The sequence below is a fragment of the Gossypium hirsutum genome, chromosome A09, assembly GCF_007990345.1.
Source record: "Gossypium hirsutum isolate 1008001.06 chromosome A09, Gossypium_hirsutum_v2.1, whole genome shotgun sequence".
In the NCBI taxonomy this organism is placed as follows: domain Eukaryota; kingdom Viridiplantae; phylum Streptophyta; class Magnoliopsida; order Malvales; family Malvaceae; genus Gossypium; species Gossypium hirsutum.
In genome coordinates, this window is record NC_053432.1 from 31,209,836 (window position 1) to 31,228,589 (window position 18,754).

The 18,754-nt window shown below is 34.9% G+C and overlaps 1 protein-coding gene across 6 annotated transcripts; it reads left to right on the forward strand.

Moving 5' to 3' along the window:
* Positions 1 to 13,897: 13,897 nt before the first annotated feature.
* LOC121206692 (regulation of nuclear pre-mRNA domain-containing protein 1B) lies at positions 13,898 to 18,155 on the forward strand. Of its 6 annotated transcripts, none has more exons than XM_041077763.1 (8): positions 13,898 to 14,187; positions 14,838 to 14,986; positions 15,243 to 15,490; positions 16,190 to 16,309; positions 16,420 to 16,570; positions 16,770 to 16,909; positions 16,988 to 17,023; positions 17,170 to 18,155. In XM_041077763.1, exons 2-8 carry the CDS (start codon positions 14,911 to 14,913, stop codon positions 17,947 to 17,949), a joined length of 1,551 nt encoding a protein of 516 aa, XP_040933697.1. In that variant the 5' UTR covers positions 13,898 to 14,187; positions 14,838 to 14,910; the 3' UTR covers positions 17,950 to 18,155. The 6 variants fall into 6 exon arrangements, with proteins under 6 accessions (XP_040933697.1, XP_040933698.1, XP_040933699.1 ...); XM_041077764.1 differs by having other exon boundaries at positions 14,841 to 14,986; XM_041077765.1 differs by having other exon boundaries at positions 14,896 to 14,986.
* Positions 18,156 to 18,754: the final 599 nt, after the last annotated feature.

Sequence of the window (18,754 nt, forward strand, 5' to 3'; positions counted from 1 at the left end):
AATTCAGCTTGCTCGGCATCGTCGCTATCCGTAGCTTTAAATTCAGTAGCCCCATGTTTTCGGATTCTGTCAACTAGGGGCTTATTTGACCTTATTTGGTCAGTTACCGGAGGTATTGTAGGTGTGGGGGTTGTATTAGTCGGGAATGGAGGTTGTGGAACAGCCGTATTAGTTCGAATGTATTGGTTGAACCAATCATTCATCACGCTATAAAAAGCTTGCCTAGCTTCATCATTCGGATTGCTAGCAATCGGTTGAGAGTCCGCCGGAGCTGTCCCTTGTGCGGGAGCAGGCGCCACACTCTCAAGATCATCAGCTACCGCTCGGTCGGGATCGGGATCCATTACTATAAATAAACACATTTTCAATTGTCAGAAATCACCACACTATCAAATAATCACAAAATGGCATGTATAGCTAGACCCAAACGTATTACGGTAGTCCTAGAATCGACTAAACCTTGCTCTGATACCAATAAAATTGTAACACCCCGTGCCCGAGACTGTTGCCGGAGTCGAACACGGGGTGCTGACCGACTTAGTTCATTTACTTGCATAGTTCATTTTAAAAATTTCCAGACAGCTGGCTAACTGTGTCGCTGTCACCTTAAAAATCATATCTTGAGTTCCACAACTCGAAAATCAGTTTCGTGATTTTTCCCTGAAACTAGACTCATATATGCATCTACAATTTTTTTCTATAATTTTTGGTCGGGCCAATTAGTACAGTTTATTAGTTAAAGTCTCCCATGTTACAGGGATCGACTACACTGACCTTCGCGCATAACGACTTGGATATCTCCCTGTACAGGGCTTCAATGCTGATGCCGTTTGTTTCTATAGAAACTAGACTCAAAGAGGAATCTATAAATATATGGAATGACTCCTAATTATCTCTGGTTAATTTATAATGAATTTCCAAATTCGGAACAGGGAATCCAGAAACCGTTCTGGCCCTGTTTCACGAAAACCTAAATATCTCTTAACATACAACTCATATGACCGTTTCGTTTCTTCCATATGAAAGTAGATTCATCAAGGTTCATTTACATAATTTATTCACTATTTAATTCCATTTCTACTATTTTTAGTGTTTTTTCACATACACATCGCTGCTACTGTCAGCATCTGCCTTTAAGGTAGACTTTACCTATTTCATAGTTTCCATGATTCAATTAGCCCTTTTTTTTTGCATACATAGCACAAAGTATAATCATGATTAACCATTCCAATGGCTAATCGTTTCCAAACATTTCCATACCTCTTAGTGATCAACATACAAAACGATTATAGTACTATGCTAAAAACGTATATAAGCCATTTTCGCATGGTTATCCAAATTTACACAAAATCTATGGGTACATGACCAACAACAAGAAGGGTAGTCCTATACATGCCATTTCAAAGTTCAACCAAAATTGTACCAAAAGGGGGCTTTGATAGTGTGGGAGACTTCGACTTCCAAAAATCCCGAGTCCGATAGCTGACGAGCCAAAATCTATAAAACAGAGAAACAAAGAAACGGAGTAAGCAATTTATGCTTAGTAAGTTTTGAGCAAGGGATTCCAGCACAACAAAAGTATAGCATTCATATAGCTAAACGGATAATTTCATATGCACAAATTCTCAATATCATACTTACTTCACATTACCAACCCTTATGTTCATACACAAAAGATCAACTTAGCCAAAGGCCGGTAGCTCATTTATCGACTGAGCGAATACAGATTTGTAAGGGATCAACTAATGCAAAGCACACACGAAACATACCTCATCGCTGGGATTTTACGAGCGTATTAATTTAAATTTTTACAGCAAGATCGCTCGTTCCCAAATCAAGCATCTTCGGGGTTTAGCCGGATATAACCACTCGCACAAGGCCTTCGGGTCTTAACCCGGATATGGTCACTAGCATAAATGCCTTCGGGACTTAGCCCGAATTTAGTCGCTAGCACAAATGCCTTCGGATCTTAGTCCGGATGTAGTCGCTTAGCACAAAAGCCTTCGGGACTTAGCCCGGATATAGTCGCTTAGCACAAAAGCCTTCGGGACTTAGCCCGAATATCATTCGAGTAACCATGCACATATATCAATAAATCATGACACATTCATATTTCATTTTCATTACCAAAGCTCAAACACAAGACACTTATCACATTTACAATTTCGGCTCAATAGCCACATACAAGAGCATGATTTTGATTTACTTAAGACATAGTCTAATCGAATCATAATTTAAGTCCCATTACTCGAAAACTTACTTGGGATGTTGTCGAACGATTCCGATGGCTATTCGACCACTTTTTCCTTCCCTTTATCGGATTTAGTTCCCCTTTGCTCTTGAGCTTAATTTAACAAATAAATTGATTTAATCATTTGAGCATCGAAAAGAGGAACTCAAGGCACTTGGCCCACATATATCCATTAGACATTAAAGTCACATATGTACGGAATCATGAATCAAACTCAACACATTAGTTAATACTCTCCTTAGCCAAATTTTCTAAGTCAAGATAAAGCCTTCAATATGCTTACCTATGGCCGAACAACACATCAACCTATGTACTCATTCATGTGGCCGATTATGCATGTCTATGTTGAGGCCAATTATATACTCAATACCACACACAAATGGCATACCTTTTACTAACTAATGCATTACATATTATAACTCAATACGCATCCATCATGTACTTCATAACCGAAACACCATCATATGTAAATATATACCTTGAGATATTTTATATGTCATACCAATACGTCATGTGCAAACATATATGTATATGTGCAAGAGCCGAATCTCAAAGTTGATTATAACTAAACATGAACATAAATCCAAAACACAAATCTTACCTACCATGCAATAAGCATAAATCATACTTATGGATATACCATGGCCGAATACATCACAACACCATACCATTTCAATTTTGGTCATGGTTAAACAAAGAACTTAATGTCTCACTCAAAAATGCTAAAAAGAAAATCCAAGAGTCATCAATCCACCATCACATGTATCATTAACAAGCTTCATATTTAGCATGCAATGGCATTAACACAAAATCCACCTAGGCCGAATATCATCCCCATGACATAGCAAAGATTTGAACCATGGGCTAATTAGAACTCAAGCTAGCAACTAAAAACATGCATGAATCTCATGGCACAACCTCAAACATACCTTAATCTAGATACAAGTATGGCCAAACCTCCTCCTAATCCTCTTCCAAACCAAACATGAAGGAAGAACTCCTTCCTTCTTCCTTAGAATTTTCGGCCAAAAGAAATGAAAAAGAATGAACAAATTTTTTTTTCTTTTCTCTAACTCACGGCAATGGGGGGGGGAACACTCACACACATTCCTGTTTTTTTGTTTTCTTCCTTCCATTTCTTATTAGTTTATTGCCCATGCTTCTTATTTTATTTTTCCATTAACACAACATGTTTCATGACATGTTTTGCCCATCATCCCTTGTCATGGCCGGCCACTAGTACTTAAATGGGGGAAATTGACATGCAAGTCCACCCCTTTGATTACATGCACTATTAGGCCACTTGCATTTGCCTAGAACATTTCTAAATTTTCTCACATAAGTCCTATCAACTAAATTCACATGCAATTAACTAAATCGAAGCTTAAAACTTTCACACATTTATATTCACATATTTTAGGCAATAATTATCACATTCAAATAATTTGGTGACTCGGTCTAGCGGTCCCGAGACCGCTTTCCGACTAGGGTCACTTTAGGGCTGTCACAGAAGACTTAGTGTACCACATACTTTCTCAAAATTACTTAAAGCATTTGAAAATCAGTTCTTTTTAAAAAAAATTAGAACCTAAAATTTCACAACCCGAGCTTTGTAACTTGGTTCCCATGCCATTAAATGTAACACCCCAAACCCGGCCTAGACGTTAATGTCGAATCCGGAGATGTCACAAGGTAAGATTTTGAAAATAGAGTCGTTTCTTCAAATCATTCAAGTTTTATAGTTTATATTCGTTTATAACTATTTTCGAAAGTGTTATTTAATTCATTTACTTATTAAAACATAATTTACAGTAGAATTCTTAAAACTGTAATATTTTAAAAATCCAGTTTGTGTTTTCAAAAAACCCTTTGTTTTCGTAAACCGTGTTTCCAACGTGCATCACAAAGAAAATGTTAAAAATCGCATCCAAAACCAAAATAAAAACCAACAGTCCGGAGAGTCCTAAAAATTAGTAACTCTCATATTAAACCAGGATTATAAATAAAAAATGTAATTTACTAAGCTAGACAATTCTCGATCAAGTGGACACCACTGAGCCACCGTTGTACCGACTTGTCTAAGTCTGTGGATTACTTGAACAGAACAGACAAACAGATATGAGTTTTCGTAAACTCAAGGTGTAACCCAATAGAAATAGACATGCAATACATACAGTAAACTCATACACAATCAGATATAGATTCAGATTCAGACCTAAGCCCTTTACAGATTCAGATAATACAATAGATATGCAGATTAGAAATTCAAAATCCTACCCCCATCCTCTATACACCAACTACGACCATCCCAGCACACCATGTGGGGTTAAAAACACCCACCCATCCCTACACACCATATCGTGCCATTACGGCACATGTCAGATAAAGTGCAGCCAAGCTACTAGAATATAGACGATGATCGCCATACAGAACACTTCCTCCACATATACCAATCCTACCCTAACATAATTACAGATTACAGATACAGAAATATCATGCTTAACATGCTCATATACGGATATCAAATATATAAATCTAACATAATAAATTGACATGCATAATAGTGTCATACTCAGAGTAGAATATCAACTATCAGATCACATAGTTTTAGGGTTTGGTTAGCCCTTATCGACCCTAGGTAGGCCCATAGTCGATCAGAATGACTCGTGCGACCTTAGTGAAAATTTCAAAAATATGGGCCCATATGCCCGTGTGGGCCCACACGCTTAATCAGCCTTACCGTGTGGCTCACATGGCCTGGCCCAAAACCCACATGCTCGTGTGGCCCACTCGCCTAATTTGGCGTAGCCCGTGTGGCCTATACGGCCACACTCACATCACTACATGGCCGTGTCTTGTGCACGACAATACCTTCATCGACCACACGGTCGTGTCTCGCACACGACCTCCCACACGGCCGGCCATATGCCAGTGTGGCGTCGACTGTAGGAAATTTTAGCTTTTATCGAAACATCATTTTTCGTGATTTGGGAACACACCTGTTACGCTTTTGATGCAAAACCAGGCCCGAGACCACCAGCACCTAAAACCAACAAACCAAAGTCCAAAATCAATCGTAATTCATGATTAAACTAAAACCATTAAAACCTACAATAGTCCAATTCAAACATTCATCACTTACCCCAACACTCCTAATGATTTTGATTACTATTTCGCTAGAGGAGAGCCCCTTTCTTCCTGATTCACTACTGCCAAAACTCAAAATCAACAATGAAAAGAAAAGAATAGCATTGATCTGAACAGTTAAAACGATTTCCCCAACCCACATGAAAACACCCTTTGCACTTACCAAACCGCGCAAGGACACCGAAGAACTGAAAACCGGAATTGAATGGCAGAATTGTGATGGAATTTCAAAAGTAAAGAAATAAAAAGAATTTTACCAGAACACAAAAAAAAATGAATGTCCAAAAATTTTGGGAGTTTTTAGGAGAGAAAAAATATATCAAAAAGAAAAAATATTATGATTATACCCAAATCCCTTGAATTTCTCCCTAATAACCCACTAATAATCCACTTACTAAGAATCCCAACTCCACTAAAACTCTAACACATAACTGAGCAAAAATTAACACCATCACTCGCGCAAGAATTCGAACACAGGACCTCCAACAAAACAACTCCTTAACACTCACACCAGTAGGGTCATTCTGATATAAAATAGCAGAAAACCTTCTATAAGCCCATTCAACAAAGATAAGGCTAGGATTAGAAAAATAACAACATTTGGCAAAGGTGAGACTTGAACCCAAGACCTCATACACACACCCAGAACACTTAACCACTGAAGCAGATACATATTTGTGTCAGATATTTACAGAAATAGAAATAAATTATTCAGGGCATTATAGATTGTGATAAAATGATTATATTTCAGTTAATGATTTTGTTAAATTACAAATGTGATCATAAGATATCAATATATCAAACCAGGAGATTGGATCAGTTTGAGGATCATACTATCCGGCCATTTTTGGTAGATTTTGAAATGTTATATTATGGTTTTGCGGCATGTACTAGGTGAAATTGATATACACATATATTTATATGGTAAAATGTTATATATATATGTCTTGTGAGTGTGCGTAGTTGAAGTATTTTTAAAAGTTAATTAGCGATATTGTTCATGGTTTATTATAGAAATCTTGAATGTGAGTGTGTATGGTATATGATAGAATGAAATGAAACGTTGATAAGTTGTAACTTGTGTTCGAAGAATTATTAGGTGATATTTTGGTTGGTTTTCATCTTGTTGTGGTTGGAATCTATATTGGATATTTTGATAGTTGAAATGTGTATTCATTTTGGATGACAAATGTATTGATGAGTATACCTTGGTTTGTGACTTAGCTATTTGATAATGAAAGTTACGACACTTTGGTATTTTATAGGGCATTGTTTAGCTAATCATGAATTAGATAGGAAATGAAGTTAAAGGTTAGCTTTGGATGTTGTTTGTGAAGATGCCTTATGGCATGTTGGTTAGAACTAGGCAAATGGCATGTGTTGATATGTTTTTGGTGTGTTTTGAATAGGTTGATTGAATGATTCATGGCATGCTTGAGGCTCAAGAAAGCAAAGATAGGCATGACTTGTTTTTTAAGGTACTATATGGCACATACAACCTACCACACAGTTTGACACACGACCATGTACCTCACTTGAGCAAGTGGCACAATTGTGTGTTCTGTTCTATTTTTGTGACTTTAGGTATTGATCGACTATTTAACGTCATAGCAATAATGTTCAAGAGTACACTATCAATACAAGGATAGTAGACAGATGTGAGTATGTCAGATATCAATCCCACAAGGATGGTAGTCTTTTGTCTATTTATATCAGTGCAATAACTAGATTAAAACAAGATAAATTGTAAGGATAGTTGTTGATGCAATAACTGGAAAACAATAAAATAAAATATGATAATGATAAATTGGGATCCCCAACATGTATCTTTAGCAAAATACTAAGTGCTCTTAAGGTATAAAAAGTTAGGTGATTGTCGAGGCAATAAAATTCAATGTATATCTTACCAAGCGTCACTCCTCTATTTAATTTGAGACTTAAACATGCATATGGCACTATTAAGAACAAGTGGGCTAAATTTCTCTAATCCTCACTCAACTTTCACTGTAATGCTTGTTGGCTCAAACTGTCATTGTACTTTCCAGTGTCAGTAACTGCAATATGAAGCCCCAAGATTAAATAATAAAAGCAAGACTGAATAAGATAACATTTAACCAAGAATTCATGTGTACTTCCATACAAATAGAAAATAGAGAATAATCACTAGCAATTAGAAAGAAATAAGAAAGAATCGAGTGGAGAAGACTATCCCTAAATAACTTGACTAAATCTCTCTATTCCCTCTTGTCTCGTACTTAGGTCTCCTAGTCTGGAGCTAGTTTGCATCTGGCTTTCACGTTAGCTCACTTGTGAGAGGCTTAAGCTGCTATGACCACAAGCTTCAAGGTAGGATGATGAAGACAATGATCCAAAAAAAAAACTTCCTTTTTCTTCTCACGTGCACCTTTTATGTTCTCTTCCAACAGTAAAAGTGTCCTTTCCCCAAAATGATTCTATCCTTGTACGTACAGGTTGGTTATACCAGACTGGATAGCTCACGCAATTTTAGTTCTTATCTGGAATTCAATTTGGAATTAACTCATGCAGTGACATTAATGCAATAAGATAGCAAAATTAAGGATAAAATAGGCTAGGATTCACTGAGTTATAAAATGTAATTTACTAAACTGAATATGCTAAAATGTATGCTATGGATAACTAAATGGGAACAATTTAATCAATAAGTAAGGGGGAAAGCCTATGTTCTTTCTAGTGCCATTACACTCTTAAACTTGAGTTTTTACTTGTCTTCATGTAAAATAGAAATTAGCAATGCTACAAATTTTTTACTAAACCAAATGATCATTATAGCAAATTGAACCCTCTAAATTCTCAATGGATGAATCACATTTAGATGAAAGAATATTGCATCGACATTTCATAAGCATGAATGAATAAGGTTGCAACTTCATCAATGCTAGCATCATGCTTCAAACCCTAAGGTCTATCTACTATTACAGCATCTATTGTACAATACTAAGTGTTTATATATACATTATTTTTGGAATAAGGGATATCGTTGCATTACTGTACCCTTGTTCCTGAGAAGTAAAGATGGGGTGTAAGAAACCCCCAGAAAGTACATAATTGCATCAACACACTCATGCAGCGATAGCCTTTGGCCGGGTTGATTTTTCGAACGATTGTATTGGAGTGTTCCCTCTTTAACATTCCATATTACACCTACTTTGGAGTGTCTCTAAATTATAACTATATTTACATATACAAGAAATTGTAAAAAACAGATGCATTCAACATTTAAGGAATAATAGCAGTCATCCATTACTAATGCAACCTAATTCTTTCATCAAAGAATTTAAGCTGCAACCTTCTGTCAAATTTACCCAACTCATTCATTGATAATTTACAATATTTAAGAATTAAGCATCGAATGTAACAAAAATTTTCAAACAATTTTCATTAACTATAATTAAACCTTGCATGCTTCATTTTCGAAAAAATATTTTGAAATGTGGGTGCATTTCCAAGCCCCATGTGCATTCTCCCAAACTTAAAGTTTGCATTCCCCCTAATGTACTAACATAAAAATGTAATGACAATAAAAAAATGCAATGACAATGTACACTTACAAAAAAAAACCTACAGCTACATGCAATGCATGAATACTATAACTAAAGCTTAGAATAAACTAACTCAGTTATCCGCAGCTGTCAATGTGGCTGCATGATGTTTCTTACTCCTTCTTTTCTTTTTCTTTTTTTATCTTTGGAGCAATTCCTTTTCTTTTCTTTGGGCTTTGCATGATTTTCGGTTGCTCCTTAGTTCCCGACTCTGCCCTGGCATCACCGGCTGCTGTTTGTGTAGGAGAGGCCACTTAGAGTGGTCCAGTGTAGACCACTATTGCCAATGAATTGCATTTCTCCTCACTGGTTACCTCAACAAATTTCGCCGGTCTCGCTCCAGTTCACTCCAAATTATCAATATTTGCACCCACAGACTCGAGTGCGATGACAATCTTCTTCTTCTTCTTTTTCTATAACACCCTCACCCGTATTCGACACCAAAATAGGGTTACGAGGCACTACTGAATTTATATCGCAAACAATCACACAATTTTAAGTCATAAATTTCAACCAAATTTAAAATCATCTACATTTAGTCATAAAGTCCTTAATACGAGCCCACGAGGCCCTAAACATGCGTTGGAAGTGGCCCGGGATTTAACTGAGAACTTAGGAGATTCTTACAAAACTTAGAAAAATTTTACCATGTATAGGAGTCACAGGCCCGTATAGCTTGGGACACGGCAGGCCGTGTGGTCACACGCCCATGTCCCTAACCCATGTAAGTCTCTATTTTGCAAGGCATGAACAAATTGAAGTCACACGATCAAGTCACAAACCCGTGTGCTAGGTCGTGTGGTTAATTAATTTTCATAAAATAGGTGCAGACTTCACACGGCTAGGACACATGCCCATGTCCGGGGCCGTGTCCCTCACACGGCTGAGACACACGCCCGTGTCTCTGCCTGTATGCTCAATTCTGATCATTTTGTTTCTCAAAATTAAGGTGCAGGGGACACACGGCTGAAACACATGCCCATGGGTTAGACCGTGTGTCACACACGGCCTAGACACACGCCCCTATGGACAAAATAAAGGCTATTTACCAAGCCATTTGTCACCCTTATTTGCACTCACACATCCATAATTTTAATGGCATAAATCATGACATACTTAAGCAACCAAGACATCCACAATCAAGGCTACAACATGTCATTTCAGTACCTTCATCCAACATGACCATAACTTTTCATGCTTTGTCAAAACTCAATCACACCAAATCACTTTCACAAGTATTAACACAAATACTTTCATTAGGCATAATTTTACTTAGATTTCCTAGCATACCAATGAGTCAATATTAACCATTCAACAACAAAAACCATTAAGCCACATTCAACCATTCACCAAGCATTTATAAACTACATCACAAAAGAGATATTTGCACATGTATGAATATACATAGGCTTACAACCAATTTGACCAAAATAAGCCCAATTACATGGCTAAATACCTAATCAACCTTAAACAAACATAAGCCAACACATTTGGCCAAATCATATTGACACATATATCAAAATGACCAAGTCCCTATACATGCCATATACTCAAAATGTTTAAAAATCATCGATACCCAAAATGATAGTTTGATAGTGTGATACAATCTCCGATGATCTCCAATTCGAGCTAGCTTGGTAGCACTATAAAACATGGAAAAATAAAACAGAGTAAGTTATATAGCTTAGTAAGTTTGTATGAAAGAAATAAACAAATCTTACCATACATTTATCATTCAAGTAATATAATATAAGACGATGTAATTTACCATAAATTCATGACCATAATTAATTCCATCGCAAACTTACCTTGAAATCATCAATTCATGAATTTAATAATCATAAGCTTTATGTAATACCTGTACCTTCTCTTAATAATTTTATACTTATTCTCATCGTTGATGTAACATCCCGAAATAGGGCCTAAACAGAACAGTGGTTGTGACATCACAAATCTGAGGTAGAAAAATATATTTTATTATCATTTTAAGGTCTATTGCATGATTGCATGATTGTGTGAAAATTTCGTTTAGAAATTTTATCGATAGAGGGTCTAATTTAATATTTAGGACTAAATTGCAAAAGTTGTAAAATGTGTGTTCTAGTTCACAAAGGTACTAAGTACTTGTGAGTAATGGGTTTTTAAAGTGGAGGTCCTTGGATAGTAATTAGACCATTATACTAGTTTGGACAAAAATACCTAAAGGAAGATAAAACACCATAGTTTTTAATTAAGGGCATTTTGGCCATTTAGTTATTAAAATGAATTAAAAGCAAAATTAAAAGCCAATTTTTGTCCATCTTCAACCCCTTGGCCTAATTTCACATGAGGAAGACATATCTAGGGTTTTTCAATCTTCCAAGCTCGATTGTAAGTCCGTTTTAGCCCCTTTTTTAATGTTCTTTACTTTTTTGGAGTCTCGGTAACTTGGTTAAGCTTATTCTAGCAATAATTTAACCTAGGGTTTATATTTGGAAAAATCCCATAAGTGAAATGTGTTTATTTTGATGTTTTATTGTAGAATATGAAGTTTAAAATTGTATTAAACAACTTTTCCTAAGCGATTTTACGTGAAAACGAGTAAAACGACATAATCGGTAAAAATACCTAATGTTCCTAAGTACATGTTAGAGTTAGAATTTGATGTTTCCATAGAAGGGAAAAATGATCAGAATGTCATAAAACATATGAAAATAGGATGAAGTTTAATTTTCGAGCCTTGGGGCAAAAGTGTAAATATGTAAAAGTTTAGGGGCAAAAATGTAATTTTTCCAAACTTTGAGTCAAGGAATTTTTTAATAAATGTGAGTATTAAATAAGCTAAAATTTTTTATTATAGATCAAGAAGAACGAAATTCGGAGTTAGACCGGGGAAAGAAAAAGATAGTGGACTAAATCAATATAGTTGATCGTTTTTTGTTTCGAGGTAAGTTTGCGGTAAATAAATGCAATGTTCTATTATTTTATGTTAATGCTGTTACTTTATGAAATTATTCAAAGAAGACTCAGGCATGAATTGACAGAGAAGTAATTTCAGAAAGTTCCGATTGAACCTTAGGAATGTGTAGGATACAAATGTCATGACATTAGGGCTTAAGGATACCATGTAAGACCATGCCAAGGCATGGAAATTAGTAAGGTTTCTAAGGTAAGGATATCATGTAAGACCATGTCAAGACATGGCATTGATAAGTTTCTATAATGCAAAGGTTCTATGGAAGACCATGCCAAGGCATGGTATTGGTGAGTTCATAAGGCAATGATACCATGTAAGACCATGTCGAGACATGACAATGGTAAGTTTCAAAAGGAGACCACGTAAGACCATGACAAGTCATGGAAATGGTAAGGTACCCGCGTATCCTTAGTATTCTAAGTGGTTCAATGGGAAAATTTAAAAAGAATATCAAGGTAAGGTAAGGTAAGACGAGTTATACTAAAAAGAGTAAGACAAGTTCATGCTAGAAGAGCAAAGATAAGAATATAATGTTCATGTATACTTGATAAGGAAAAAGGTAAGTAAAATGTATTAATAAATTTGATTAAGTAAGTAAGTATTTAAGTAAGTGAGTAAGTGAAGAAGTTTAAAATATGTCTATGACAATTAATGAAGTTACATTAAGTAGTATCATGCCAAGTAGTAAGATGATTCTTATGAATGTTGTTATTTATTTGCATGCAAACTTACTAAGCTTAATGCTTACCCCCTTTATTTTCTTTCTTTTTATAGTTTTGTCAAGCTAACTCGGGGATTGTAAAGTACGTCGAAGGTCCAGGCACACTATCACAAGGATTATTTTGGTATAGCTAGACGTTTCATTTTGAGTATGGCATGTATAGTATCGTAGCCATTTTGTGTGTATGATCTTATGATATGGCTAATGAATAAAATATGCCACTACTCACATATTTGAAATTTAGTCTATGTATTTTTATTTCCATGAATTTTGTTTATTGACTTTTCAATTTTCAAAATTTAGGTCCTATTGTTAATATTGTTAATTTTTTGTTAAATTTGTTTGTTTGACATTTTGAAATAAAAAAAAACTCATTTGGTAATATTATAATTAAAAAAATGATATTGTAATGAATTTGAATTTAATAAAATAACTTTAATGATATTAAAAATTAGACCTGAATTCAAAATTTTAAAATGTATAAAAAAATTTAAATTCTTAAAATAAAAGTAAATCAACTAAATTCTAAATTTACGATATATGGCATATTTAAAAAAAAGGCTTAATGATAAATTTGGCCACTACGTTTGCATATTTTGTTAAAATGACCTTAATTGTATTTTTGAGCTTTTTTTGTCATCAACATTTGCTCCTTTTTCAATATGCTTTTTCTAAGAGATTTAATGAAAGTACCATTACAAAAGTTAATAGTGATGATGTATAATTTCATATATGGAATAATTTTAATGAGATGTAATTTATTACTTAAATAACCCAATAATAAAATTATATGTGAAAAATAATAAAATAAATAAATAATACATTAAATTAAAAAAAAACTCTTAATTTAAAGAAAATAAATATAATTATCTAAAAAAATTAACTCAATAGAACAACTTTCCAGTAAAAAATGTATGAAATATTGAAACTTTTTGAAAGAAAAGAAAATTTGAAACTTAGAATTTATTTATAAAATCTGTTAGAAAAAATATGTTGAAAAAAGAAACAAAATTAATGGCAACAAAAATTTAAAAATACAATTAACACTATTTTAACAAAACATACAAAAATTAATGGCAAAAAAAATTAAAAAATACAATTAACACTATTTTAACAAAATATACAAATATTAGTGGCTAAATTTATAATTAATAATAATAAAAAACTCTCCCAATATTAAGGGTAATTTGGGGACTAAAAATACAATTAATTTAAAATACAGCGTAGTACCATAAATCCAAGTCTAAAGCCCTGCCCTGCTGCAATACACTGCACTTTTCGTCTCCTCAAAGACCAAAGCAAAGCATATACACACTTTGCAGTACCTCACGCGTACGGTTCCACAAAAGCCTCCAATTCCTGTAGTTAACCTCACCAAAATCCTCTGCAAAGCAAACAGCCCCAATTTCAAACTAAACCCTAATCGCCAAATAATAGAGGTTTCCCCCCCCCAAATTCCCTCTCCATGACCACCGGTATCCACCAACTTACTTGATTTCTCGCCTGCCTCACTAGCATTCGCTTTTTACTGGTTCTCTTCCCTCTCTCTCTCTCTCTCTCTCTCTCCTTGTTCTCCTCCATTATCTATTATTTTCTAGGGTTTTCTTTATTTAATTATTTTATGGCGCCTCGAAGTTTAGCTGCCATTAATTTGTTTCGTAACTAATTTTTGCTTTAAGTTCGTTTGCATTGTGTTCCTTGAGGTTTAACTTTACTGGTTGTTTACAATAGTTTGTTTTGTAGCTTAAGGACTTCAGTTTAAATTCCCAATTTTTTTTTAAATATAGGAGACTCACATTCAAATTTTTGTTTCATATTTTTCTTTTTTAAGTTGCAGCAAGCTTCTTTGATGGGGAACTTTGTTTCGTTGAATTATCATTGTCCCATTATAGTCCCTGACTTGTGGGCAGTACAAAGATAAATTTTGATTAAAATCTACGGAAAAAAATAGGAAGAAAAGGGGGAAGTTTTGAATAATTCCAGGAATCAAGACCTATTTAGTTGGGGAGCTTTATCTGAGGTTATTGTTTTAGAAGCTTCACTCTTGTAGGAGGAAACTTTCAAAGAATATATATGGAACTTGCAATTTGAATATAGTTGTGCTTAGTTAGATAGTCCCATATTTATAATTTGTCCAGCTGAATGCAAATGATTGTTGTGCACTTGTCCTTTATCTTTCAGCAGCTCCTTTCTGAAGGTTGCATTTTGAAGGTCTGCCCTGTTTGTTATTGTTACTCAGCCATCAATAGCAGCAATGGGCAGTTCATTTAATCCCCAAATCTTAGTAGAAAAGCTGGCCAAGCTCAATAACTCCCAAGCAAGCATAGAGAGTATCCTTTCTAAGAAATAATTGTGTATTACCTGCTTCATTGCCTATTTATGACTGTTCTTTTCTGGTTGATTTCATTTTCATTGTGGAAGGTCCTTTCTCGGATTGTCATGTGTAGTACTTGAGCATATACATACTTTATTATTTCTGAAGGGTAACTTACTGCTGATGCCAGTTTGATTTGCTGTCTAGTTGCCATGTAAGTTAAGAACAAATGAACTTCTGAAGTTTATCTTTTGCACCCTTAACTTGATAAGCTTTATCACATTGGTGTATTTTCCATATGAATAAGGCAAAACAAGTTGTTGAAACTTGGGACAGACAATTTCATTGCTCTCCACGTGAGCAGAGATTGGCCTTTCTGTATCTTGCCAATGACATTTTGCAGAATAGCAGGCGTAAGGGTTCAGAATTTGTTGGTGAATTTTGGAAGGTTCTTCCTGATGCACTTCGTGATGTGATTGAAAGCGGGGATGAGTTTGGGAGGAATGCTGCATTACGTCTGGTATGGTCACCTTACATACTGGTTTTGTTTCTTCTGTGCTGTCATTAAAATATCTATGAAGAATTGAATGTGTCTCACAGCCACTCTTCTTGACATAAAGTAACAGAAACGAAATGCTTTTAACTTTCCCTTTAAATGGAAGACCTGATTGGTTGCATTAGGCTCCTTAGGAGTGTGATGTTATCTACAGAGGCAAGTTAATTTGATGATGCTAAGTAAATAGTGATAACTGGATAATATATGCATGTCTTGCCAGTTTTATATTTTGTGGATCCTCACTTATCTTGCATCGATCATTCTAATAAATTTGTCTATAGCTAGGCATAGGTTAGTTTTCCGACATTGCCTGTTTTAATGGTCATTGGATTGGTTCAAAATACTCGGTACTTTTCCCATGACTGAGTTAAATATCAAGGATCTGCAGTTGAACTGTTATTTTATTACATCTATTTTTCTAGATCTAGTTAACTGGCTTGGTGTTTATTTTGGCGTGACAATTTGAATTGCTGTTAATAGCACAGTAATTAGTCAATGCCTATTATTCTATTTTCGTATTATTGCTATCTTTTGGCTAATTGTTATGTTCTTTTATTTCAAAACATATGTGTGCGTTAAATTATTCCTATCATGCTGTTTTAGAATGGTTGCTCTCAAAATTAGCATGACATATCACATTTCTTTTTGATGTTTGAAATACAGATCAGTATATGGGAAGAGAGAAAAGTGTTTGGTTCTCGAGGACAAATTCTTAAGGAAGAGCTTTTTGGCAGACAACCAGAAAGTAATAATAGAAATGGCAGGCATATAAATCCCAAACTGGTGAGATAAATTCCATGCTGTCTGCATTTATTCTGTTGTTTTGCAGCATTTATATGTTTGTGTCATGGAATAATTTTGTTTCTGCTTTGTATTCGTGCTAGCTGAAGCAGCCTGTCGGAGATACTGTGGATAAAATAGTTTCAGGTTATCAATTTCTATATTGTAGTCAGATGGATGAAGATGTTATATTCAGCAAATGTAGGAATGCTATTAGTTGTATGGAGAAAGTAGATAAGGAAATTAGTACTGATGTCAATTCAGGTATGACTTGCATTAACTACAGCTATTGTTCGTAATCCTTTTTCTATATTTTCTTTCTTTAAGAGAAAAAATGTATATCAATCAACATTGGGAACATCTTATGACCAAATAGTTCTCATTTGAATAATTGTTTCTTATGGAGACTTTGAATATGTATTTTGATACATTCTTTCCAAAAATGTCAAATTTCTTTGAACAGGGCAGTTCTGTGGATCGGCACTTGTGGGGGAGGTGCAGGGTCAGCATGCTGCACTGAGGGACTGTATTGAGCAGTTAACAGCTGTTGCATCGTCAAGAGTTAATCTCATCTCACATTTGAGAGAGGCTCTTAAGGAGCAGGTTACTTAGACTAATCCCTTTAAAGTAACTCTGTGGTATTGTGTTGTTACCATAAGGCTGATTTACTCTTGCTTTCAGGAATTCAAGCTGGAGCAAGTTCGTTCTCAGCTTCAGGTTTGACACTATACTAATCTTATCTTTTAAGTATAGTTGTTGGATTTATGAGCTATTTGCATCTATCTCTCAGCTTAAATACAGTTAACCATATTATGAACTTCTGGACATACGTGTGTTCTGATAATTTTCATGTTGTTTTACAGGCTGCACAGTCTCGAGCAGAACAGGCTGGTAATATCTGCAGACAGTTGTTGAATTGTGACAATCCTGAGTTAGCATCTGAGCAAAGCTCGAAGGAAAGTTTTATTCCGGAAGCTACAGAACAATCTGCTCCTCTTATGTATGCCCGACAAGTATCCTTTCCCAGGAATTCTGGCCAAACTGAGGAAGATCCTAGGAAATCTGCTGCAGCTGCAGTGGCAGCAAAGCTAACTGCATCGACATCCTCAGCCCAGATGCTTTCGTATGTCCTCTCTTCTCTTGCTTCTGAGGGTGTCCTTGGAAATCCCATGAAAGAATCTTCCGGTGATTATTCATCTGAGAAGAGGCCTAAGCTTGAGAATGACCAGCCATACATACCATCTCAGAATCTGCAGCAAGCTTTAGTTCCACCATGCTCGCATCCTGAATCTCACCTGCGCAATGTAGCAACCACCACCCGGCAGTTAACTCCTAATGAAGTGCCACCTCCTACATCGTCATCTTCTTCTCCTTTAAGACCAGTGTCAGCAATGGCACCATATGCTGTGTCCCAATACATGCCAACTACTGGATTGATAAATGGTGCAGCATATAGCTATGGGATGACAACCGCATCACAGCAGCATTCCTTGCCTGGTTATTCAGTGGTTGGAGGTGCAATTACTGGTCTCTTCCCATTTCCGACACCATTAACCAATATTTCTTACCAGAGTTTTCAAGGTTCCGAAGTTTTCTACAACCAGCCCTCATCCGTGCCAGCAGCACCGAATTCTAGGCATTAGAAATTCATTTTACGTTAAGATGCTTTAGACTGAAATATTGTTGCTCAGAAACTTTGTTTGGGTGCCACGCCACGTAGTATAACATCATGTGCACATTGTAAATGTATTATTATCCTCATTGCTTTTCGTCATTCGGAGAAAATGATAGTTTTTATACGTAATTATTATTGATATGAAAAGATGTTGCATCGTTTGGATGATTGAAATAGTTGAATTTATAATTAGATTAAATTTTCTTGAAAGTATAATAATAGCATTCGAAGAATATAAGTTAGTTGTAAACTTGTAATATGTTAACAAATTGTATAATCACATTATGCTATTTATTAATGCGACGAATTTGATGACATAACAGGAGTTTATGAACAAAGTATTAATATAAAATAATGGTTTAATGTCAAAAATCTTTAAATATTTGTAAAATTTAGAATTTAGTTAATACATTTTAATTTTAGGATAAATTATTTAAATAGTTATCAAACTATAAATTTTTTTGTCTTAATCATTAATGTTTTTGAATTTTTTTTCACTTAACCGTTAAATTATTATGGTTCAATTAAAAATTCTTAATTACTAATTGGTGAAATGATGTAAAACTTCAATAAGGTGGGTGTTGTAAAGTGTATATTGTCTCAAAAATAGAATAAAACGCATACAAAGATTTAGCCATGAAGAACTTAAGTCAATGTACGAGGAAAAGAATGTAAGAATATAAAGTCATCTTGTATTTTCACTTGATTTGATGATTGAATATTTGATTTTTTTTACTTTTTCCTTTTTAGTATTCTTGAGGTATATTTATACA

Coding starts and splice junctions, on each gene's coding strand:
- LOC121206692 (XM_041077762.1), top strand. CDS start 14,911: ATGGGCAGTTCATTTAATCCCCAAATCTTAGTAGAAAAGCTGGCCAAG. Junction 16,310..16,410: donor GGCATATAAATCCCAAACTG/GTGAGATAAATT, acceptor TATTCGTGCTAG/CTGAAGCAGCCTGTCGGAGA. Junction 16,910..16,987: donor GAGAGGCTCTTAAGGAGCAG/GTTACTTAGACT, acceptor TCTTGCTTTCAG/GAATTCAAGCTGGAGCAAGT.